The sequence below is a fragment of the Glandiceps talaboti genome, chromosome 5 (genome assembly GCF_964340395.1).
Source record: "Glandiceps talaboti chromosome 5, keGlaTala1.1, whole genome shotgun sequence".
NCBI lineage: Eukaryota > Metazoa > Hemichordata > Enteropneusta > Spengelidae > Glandiceps > Glandiceps talaboti.
The window spans coordinates 4,834,183-4,844,427 of record NC_135553.1 but is presented as its reverse complement, the minus strand read 5'-3'; the positions used below and the strand labels follow the sequence as shown (position 1 = coordinate 4,844,427).

Genomic DNA, 10,245 nt, shown 5'->3' with positions numbered 1-10,245 from the left:
TACATACATACATACATACATACATACATACATACATACATACACTCAAACACACACAAAGTGAGGAAATATTCACGTTGCGAAAGGTTCAACAATATGTTTGAAGATTTACACCTGTTGCTAAATAATCTATGATCCAAGCGTATATGAAACGATATGTACAATGTATGCATGTCGCTTATGTTTCTGCCATACGTCTGCGAGATGGCTCATAAATGTTAAACTTTCTTTGAGAGATGACAAAATAGCGCCATCGTAAGTCGTGTACAGTAATTCTTTCTTATAGTATGCAGTTGACAACATGTGCGGCGGTGTCGTGAGATAATTCATTACGCAATTAAATAATATTATAATCCCCCGCTCCTCGTGTGTTTCTGTGTGTGTGCACTATTACCTTTGTATATATTGGGGTTACTTGTTTGTGTACTTTTCACAGTTGTGAATTTTTAACAAAAGTGTGTCTGACGTACAACGTGTGGTTTGTTGACGAACGTACATTGTTGGACTCGACGTGTTGGGTACATCTGTAACGTAAGCATGGTGTCTTTTGTTATACGTACATGAATGTACCACACACACAGTATTCAATATATGCGGCGTTAGACATACACAGGGCCGTAGCTTGATCAAATTCCCGGGGGGGGGGGCAGAACTTTGTCTTGGTGCAAACATGCATTTAAAATTTAGAAAGGTGTTAATTTACATAAATTTGCGTGCAATTTACGTAATATCTATTGTAGCATACGCAATTAAATATTATATGTAAAGCCAGAAAAAATAAAAAAAAGCTGGTCAATAGGCAACCTAAACAATCACATTGGGTAGGTAGGTCGATTTCATTTTTTCACACTGCTTGACAAGGATAAAACAATCCATATAATTATAGCAAAATATTTCAGATCGAGTTTAGATAGAACTTATTCAGTCATCTTGATACTAACTTTTGCAATTTGTCTGCATAGCTACAGTTAGGAAATGTACACAATTTACGGTTAAACAAATGTTGTAGCTCCTCTCACCCTCTCATCTCAAAACAATGTTAAGCCCCCGCCAAATGAAACCCAATCATTATTTTAGCCACTCCTGTCACCTACACTACAGTGGAGATATAAAATTATATGGTACAATGATGCATTAGAATAATAGTGATAGCCAGCTACAATAATACTCCGAACGAGATTACTTTGCACAGGATATGGATTTCACATGCATAAGGAGATGTCTCTAATTAGCTCTAACCTATACAGGGAGGTACTTAGCCAGCCACCTTCCATCTTGTTTTGGGAGAAAGACAATTATCACCGTACCTTGCTTGATTGGAAGGAGACAGCTCCAAAAGTGAAACAAAAATTCTTTCCATAGCAAATTGTCGCTTCAAAATGAATTGCGGAATAACGCTAGTGTCAGTGTAATGAGATAATTATATCATATCAAACAACATTTTAACCAAAGACAACGTCGAACACAATTGAAAGTGGATCTTCAATGAGTGGATCTTAAACTGCGTACCTAGTTTAATAGTTTTTCAGGGCCACCAAATATTCCAAAAAGAGATCTGCCGTTCTATCAGTAAATGTTTTAATATAAGGAACAAGATGTAAATGAGATCGAGCGCATCTTCGGTGTAACTGCATGCAGCATAGCAGGCACCGTCACGTTGAATGACTTTTTCCGTATTTTTTTTTTGAGTTTCACTCTATGACATTATTGCGATTTGCTATCTTCAAATGAAGGAGACTTTCAAGATATACTGTTACTCGCGGAAAATGCAGAGTGCATGTCCGCACTTCTTTTGTACATCTTTTGTACTTTCCCGCACAAAGAATTAATTTGCTACACTGCAAAAAGTTACAATTTTTAACTGGACACATTTTTATTCAAAGTTAATAAGCCAGCGTACAATAGAAATATAAGACACATATTAGCGAGGAATCAGTGTGCAGTCACTTTTGACTTTAGTGAACCATCAATTTAAATCGCGCATGCTCGGAATCGTCGTGTAAATAACGATTTTAATAACATTGCTATGTATTCAAAAAGTAGTTTTTTTCTTGTGTTTTCCCCCAAAATCTCAGGAGGGCAATTGCCAACCCCTGCCCCCCCCCCCCCCACGCAGCCTACGGTTCTGATACACATCATCAGTTGTTATGATAATGCTATATGGTAGAAAACTACATGTGGATGAAAGTTAGTCTACCAACCATATGATAAGTTTGTTCAGTTTGATTTGTTCACATACACACACACATTATATATATATATATATATATATATATATTATATATATTTAATTCAAAAGAATAAGAGGATGTTATAAGTCGTTACTCAGAGTTTCACGCTTCCTCAGCGATCATCAGGCGACTGATACAATTGGGATTATCAAGGTAGATATATACCACTTAAATGTTTTGTGTATATATTGCGGAACAAGATGGTCAAACTAAACTATTCCTTAGGGAGGTTTACTTCTATATTTGGCGAGGGAATAGTTGCTTTCATTGCGATGTTTCGAGAGTAATTCAGATTTTTTGTTCAATAGCATGCTCTTTTCAGCATTGGTTATATATAGTTTCTCCGTAAAACAGAGATTACAACGTTTTGTCTCATTTGTGTAAGCAGCCGATAATAATGCTATATCTTCATAAATTGACAATGCGGTGTCTAATTGTCCCTTCAGTGCTTTCCGTTGATATACGGAAATGACAAATGATGCATTTAATTTATCGATGATATCTGCTATTTTTGATACAAGGATACCCCCTATACACATCCGTGGCAATGACACTTTCACTGATTGTGAAATGTTGACAATGGTGAAACTCGGTATAGGAGACGATTTAACAACACAAAGTGCAAGATTGTTTTCGGTTGAACAATTTCATTTTGTTTTATTCCTAACACTCGGGGAGATTCTTCGTGCAGAAGTCAGAACAATTTGGAGGTAGCCTTTTTTGGCGACACCATCTATGTAAAACTGACTACTAACCACACACACACACACACACACACACACACACACACACACACACACACACACACACACACACATATAGACACACATACATACATACATACATACATACATGAAATATTCACGTTGCGAAAGGTTCAACAATATGTTTGAAGATTTACACCTGTTGCTAAGTAATCTATGATCCAAGCGTGTATGAAACGATATGTACAATGTATGCATGTCGCTTTTGTTTCTTCCATACGTCTGCGAGATGGCTCATAAATGTTAAACTTTCTTTGAGAGATGACAAAATAACGCCATCGTAAGTCGTGTACGGCAATTCTTTCTCATAGCATGCAGTTGACAACATGTGCGGCGGTGACTTGAGATAATTCATTACGCAATGAAATAATATTATAATCCCCCGCTCCTCGTGTGTATCTGTGTGTGCACTATTACCTGAGTATTGGGGTTACTTGTATTACTACTGATCTTCGCACACAGCTGATAGACCAAGTAATAACGCCCGAATCACTCTCATATCTCATATCTGACTCAACTTCTGTATGTACATACCAGGATCACACTTGAACTTTAAAGGGAATTAGCTCAGACTACACACAGTGTTTAAATCTACACTCGAGACGAAGGCAAACACCCAGCATAGTGCCTCGTTCATTGACTTCCCGCGAAGCCAAGTCTCTTACCAAAATCTGAAGTGCCTGTCAGTCCCCATGCAGTGTGCTTTATTGACGTCCTTAAAGTCTAAATATACATAACGCATGGCCAATGGCCAAATAATTAATGCACTCCATATAGAGTTTTCATGGGCGTTATAATACCCTAAAAGTAATTTTAAAATATTGATGAATGATCACTATGAATCCTAGATATTTATGAAATGCAGACTGTCGTCTCATGTATTCGAGTATGCTTGGAATCCTGTGTGGTCTAAATCCGATATCCTTGAGACAGTCTATTGACCTTTCAGTCAAACTAGGACATGCGATGTTGTTAAAATATTAAGTTTACTGAAAATATAAATATGTCATCTGTGACACTTGTTTGCGTACTTTTCACAGTTGTGAATTTTTAACAAAAGTGTGCCTGACGTACAACGTGTGGTTTGTTGACGAACGTACATTGTTGGACTCGACGTGTTGGGTACATCTGTAACGTAAGCATGGTGTCTTTTGTTATACGTACATGAATGTACCACACACACAGTATTCAATATATGCGGCGTTAGACATACACAGGGCCGTAGCTTGATCAAATTTCCGGGGGGGGGGGGGGGCAGAACTTTGTCTTGGTGTAAACATGCATTTAAAATTTAGAAAGGTGCTAATTTACATATTAAATGTGCATGCAATTTACGTAATATCTATTTCAGCATACGCAATTCAATATTATATGTAAAGCCAGAAAAAATAAAAAAGCTGGTCAATGGGCAACCTAACCCATCACATTGGGTAGGTAGGTCGATTTCATTTTTTCACACTGCTTGACAAGGGTAAAACAATACATAATTATTTATAGCAAAATATTTCAGGTCGCGTTTAGATAGAACTTATTCAGTCATCTTGATACTATCTCTTGCAATTTGTCTGCATAGCTACAGTTAGGAAATGTACACAATTTACGGTTAAATAAATGTTGTAGCTCCTCTCACCCTCTCATCTCAAAAAAATGTTAAGCCCCCGCCAAATGAAACCCAATCATTATTTTAGCCACTCCTGTCACCTACACTACAGTGGAGATATAAAATTATATGGTACAATGATGCATTAGAATAATAGTGATAGCCAGCTACAATAATACTCCGAACGAGATTACTTTGCACAGGATATGGATTTCACATGCACAAGGAGATGTCTCTAATCAGCTCTAACCTATACAGGTACTTAGGACAATTATCACCTTGCTTGATTGGAAGGAGACAGCTCCAAAAGTGAAAAAAAAATGAAAATAAGACAGTGTAGGAGGCCATTTAGAGGCATAAAATATCAAATCATAGACATAATTAAAGTCTTACAAAGCTTTAATATAGTAATGGAATACCAGAATTGAAACAATTATGCTATGCATTACATATTATCTGGAAGTGTATTTTGTTGTTGCAAAGCTGAAAGATATTTTGCGGATATGTGCACTTGGTAAATGACTTCTCCTGGAGTTTAATTTGGTTCCGAATAAAGTGCAAAACATTTCAAGACTTTTTCATTTTTTCCTGGCGTAATGTCGTATCTTTCAAAGTAGTTGCCGAAAAGATGTCACATTCAAAGTGAAAAAAAAAACACTTTTAAATAAATAAAAAAATGGATGGTGCTTTCTCAAATAAGTAACACGACAAAATAATCCTTTTCTTTACCCAACTCCCAAAACTTTTATGGCCCTCCTTTATGTCGAAACCCAAGGTGAACTCAGTGGATTCTCCTTGTTATTATCATTATAATGCAAATTGAAGTTAGGATTTTGATGTCGAAGGTACAGCTCTGTTTACAAATTCAGGTCCATTCTTTCCATATCAAATTGTCGCTTCAAAATGAATTGCGGAATAACGCTAGTGTCAGTGCAATGAGATAATTATACCATATCAAACAACATTTTAACCAAAGATAACGTCTAACACAATTAAAGGTGGATCTTCAATGAGTGGATCTTAAACTGCGTACCTAGTTTAATAGTTTTTCAGGGCCACCAAATATTCCAAAAAGAGATCTGCCGTTCTATCAGTAAATGTTTTAATATAAGGAACAAGATGTAAATGAGATCGAGCGCATTTTCGGTGTCACTGCATGCAGCAGGTGACTTCATATTGAACGACTTTTTCCGTCTTTTTTTTGAGTTTACTCTCTGACATTATTGCGATTTGCTATCTTCAAATGAAGGAGACTTTCAAGATATACTGTTACTCGCGGAAAAATGCAGAGTGCAGGTCCGCACTTCTTTTGTACTTTCCCGCACAAATAATTTTTAGATGCTACACTGCAATAAAGTTACAATTTTTAACTGGACACATGTTCTCGCAAGCACTGTTCTCTCCAATGAGACACTTACACGAATATATATATATATATATATATATATATATATATATATATATATATATATATATATATATATATATATATATATATATGTGTGTGTGTGTGTGTGTGTGTGTGTGTGTAACATATATATATATATATATATATGTATGTATATATAATTATATATAATTATATATATGGGGAGTGGATGTAGATGTGTGTGTATGTGTGAGTGGTGTTTGAGTATATGTCTATATGTGTGGGTGTACGTGTCTATTTTAGATTATCCATGCGTACAACTCATATGTCTGTGTCTGTGTGTGACACTTAATTATAATTGTATGCATACAGCTATTAAAAGCAAAACACGTTGGTCATTCAAGTACCCACGATAAGAAAGGAAGTTATCTTCATAATTGACAATGCGGTGTCTAATTGTCCCTTCAGTGCTTTCCGTTGATATACGGAAATGACAAATGATGCATTTAATTTATCGATGATATCTGCTATTTTTTATACAAGGATACCCCCTATACACATCCGTGGCAATAACACTTTCACTGATTGTGAAATGTTGACAATGGTGAAACTCGGTATAGGAGACGATTTAAGAACACAAAGTGCAAGATTGTTTTCGGTTGAACAATTTCATTTTGTTTTATTCCTAACACTCGGGGAGATTCTTCGTGCAGAAGTCAGAACAATTTGGAGGTAAACTTTTTTGGCGACACCATCTATGTAAAACTGACTACTAACCGAACACACACACACACACACACACACACACACACACACACACACACACACACACACATACACACACATACACACACACACACACACACACACACACACACACACACACACACACACAAGGGCATCATTTGAATGGATTAAATTATGTCTGCTGACCAGAACACTCTCACCCTCCGAGAGAATCGAAGACACGAGAATCACTAAGATATTCTTTGAGATTTCAATGCGTGACAAGCACATCGACATGGGAGTAGACCTTTCGTATTTTGTGCAATTATTGAAGACTATTATGACTAATGCACTGAATTATTTTCAAATTATTCTTGCATTTTCAAAAAAAGAGATATATATTCATGTTATTAACAGATATACAGCTGTAACAAATTATATAAACATTTCTTTGGAAACAAACTTAAGTAAAACATATTTTACTTCTCCATCGACATTTCAAAATGAAGACTTTCTTATTCCTGTTTTTTTAAATTTAATATAAGTTTACGATTTGCAACTTATGCATATTTTGATTTACACTCACACTCACTAACATATGCATATACACCAGATATACACATATACACAGAACCTTGGTCGTAAGTATCTATGATATGTGTAATATTATCTTTACAAATTGACATCACAGTGGTTTAGCCTTCAATTAGATTCTTCTTCTTTTTTCAATTAGGTAGTGACCAATACTATTCGTCGATGATGGTTGTTATGACTACACGAAGGATGGCACCTTAGTTCCACACGTATCTTTCAATCTTCAATGACAATAAACTTAATATTTGAAAAAAGTGATGTCCAATCTAAGATGAAACGAATAATATATACATGGCCATATGAATGTTGTTGATCAATCTCAGCGCACAATCCAACGCTTCGTTGGACTGTGTGATTTAGGTCTTCGATTACTTTAGCATGGTCACCTATGATTCATTTGAAATTGTTGGCATTGTCATTTTTCATATGTCCTCAAGTGTAGAAAGAGAATAGTACATGAGGTTGACATTTGACTCGCGACGCGTGTAGTTTGGGAGGACACATTCTTCAAAGAACCTCCCTTGGTTTATATTTGATGAAAAAAAAGCATATTGAAGCTCTGCTTGTTCTTGACGCATATGTCTTAATACTATTTCACTCTATAGACTGTTTAACTTTCACGTGTGATTGCCACCATGTCTGTCTTGATTCATGAGTTTAAACTTTACTAACTGTACATACAATATGGTATTATAAACATTAAAATATTGGGGCACACACACACACACACACACACATACATACATACATACATACATACATACATACATACATACATACACACACATACACACACATACACACACACACTGTATATACAAAATACAACGACACATTACACATGTTATCACTCAGCAAATTACGACATATAACATGCATTGAATGGAACCAAATATTCTTTCGTACATGGTATAATATATGATGTTTATTGTCGATCACAAATGCATCAATTGTGCAATGAAGACAATTGAAAAAAACATGGTGAACTATACAAAGAAGTTCAATATATAAAATATTTGAAAATTTCATGAAAATTCCAAAACAAGTACATGGAACTCAAATTATAGCACACCCGTTCGTACAATGTTTGAGGTTCTTCTTTCCACATTACATAAATGAGGCATACAACTGTTACAGTTATCAATTTATGACAGATGAAGTAAGTGCGAGAGTACATTAAAAAAGTCATATCAAGATGGAATTAGTTCGATAGTTATGATATAACACAGGTCTTCTTTACATGCAGTTTGTTCTTCTCACGATTGTTCTTAACTGGGAGGCTCATTTGTCTCGTAAGTAAGTTTTTGGTCAGATATGAAGGGATATTGGCTGCAGTCAACACCTTCTTGAATACAGAGTCAATGTTCCTATTCAATTTTGCAGAGGTTTCGATATGTTCAATGTCCAGCGTATATGCCACGTGATCAATATTGTCTTTCTCAACCCGTCGTTCACTTTCCAAGTCGGATTTGTTGCCAACAATGATTATGGTATGCTGTTTACCTTCCTTCTCTTCCATGATCTGATTTCGAAGCGCAATGACTTCTTTTACGGATTTTTCGTCATTAATTGCATACACAAGAACAAAGATGTCTCCTTTGCAGATAGATAACTTACGCATTGCTGGAAAGGAAAGGGACCCTGAAGTGTCCAATATGTTGAGACTCACACTGTATCCACCAAAGACGAACTCTTTGTGATGATAATCTTCGACAGTTTCTTTGTGAAACTGATTAAATCGACTGTGAAGAAACTGGGAGAGTACAGATGATTTTCCAACGCATGCAGCACCCATCACGACGACTTCTTTGTGGTTTTTCATAGTGTGAGTGTTTAAAGAATGTCTTTCTTCGAGCCGTTTCATTTAGGAAGGGATACTCGATGGTTCGCGAAACACAAGTTTGAACAGCTGTGATGTAAATAATATGACTACACACTCAGACGAGAACTCCTGAGCCAATGGGAACTTCTCGGTGAATGATACTTCAATATTGTCTATTCACCTCTATATTTACTCACTACACAGATATGATGATAAGCCCCTTTGGGATTCCATTACGTCACGGATATGTTGTTGCGTTTGCCATCACTTTGCTCTTTTGTATCCAATGCCACCACTGGAGAACATAGGGGGTAATGTATGCGTATTTCCAAAGAATGGGTTGTGTTGTTGTTAATTAGATATTTGGGGGAAATTCCAAATCGGAGTTTGATTTTCAATTTTCAGTTCACTTTGATATTACCTTCAAGAAAATCATACCCGATATGAAATGGACCCAAGGAAAAGATGTTTCCAATCTATGTATGTATGTATGTATGTATGTATGTATGTATGTATGTATGTATGTATGTATGTATGTATGTATGTATATATATATATATATATATATAAAAGGTATTCGCAGATTTTTCTAGCTATTCCCGGTTATTTTTCATGATCATTTTCCAATTCCGGGAGGGAAATCAGTAAGGTTCACACACCCCAATCTATTTCTTTTCTATTGAAAACAAGAACACGTCTCCAGTGACGCTACCAGTCATTATAACATCCTTAGGTTATCTGGTAGATTAGATATAGTTCTGACCATGATTAAAAATACGCTTGACAAAGGCTTTCTTCAGGAATCATGATAGCAGTTAGGCTTGAATTGAGGTCCTAACGTATAATATATATACACACATGTGTGTGTTTGTTTATTTGTTTGTTTGTTTGTTTGTTTGTTTGTTTGCTTGCTTGCTTGCTTGTGTGTGTGTGTGTGTGTGTGTGTGTGTGGTTGTACTCGAGGTTTTAAAAGTAGATAAAGTTTAATAATGACGTTATGGGCGTTAGATGTATTCATTTGAGTAATAAGACTTTGTTTGATAATCCGATCCAGTTTAGTTCCTCGAGCTCCATATAATGACGTATAATCGAGAACTATTTGATATGCTTGAAAGTTTAAGGATTCCTGTGGTAATCGA

At 35.8% G+C, this 10,245-nt stretch overlaps 1 protein-coding gene across 1 annotated transcript; it reads right to left on the bottom strand.

Annotated features, from left to right (window-relative positions):
• Positions 1-8,497: 8,497 nt before the first annotated feature.
• Positions 8,498-9,106, bottom strand: LOC144434904 (dexamethasone-induced Ras-related protein 1-like). Its single transcript, XM_078123421.1, has one exon. The coding sequence runs from the start codon at positions 9,104-9,106 to the stop codon at positions 8,498-8,500; it is 609 nt and encodes a 202-aa protein (XP_077979547.1).
• Between the last annotated feature and the right edge of the window lie 1,139 nt (positions 9,107-10,245).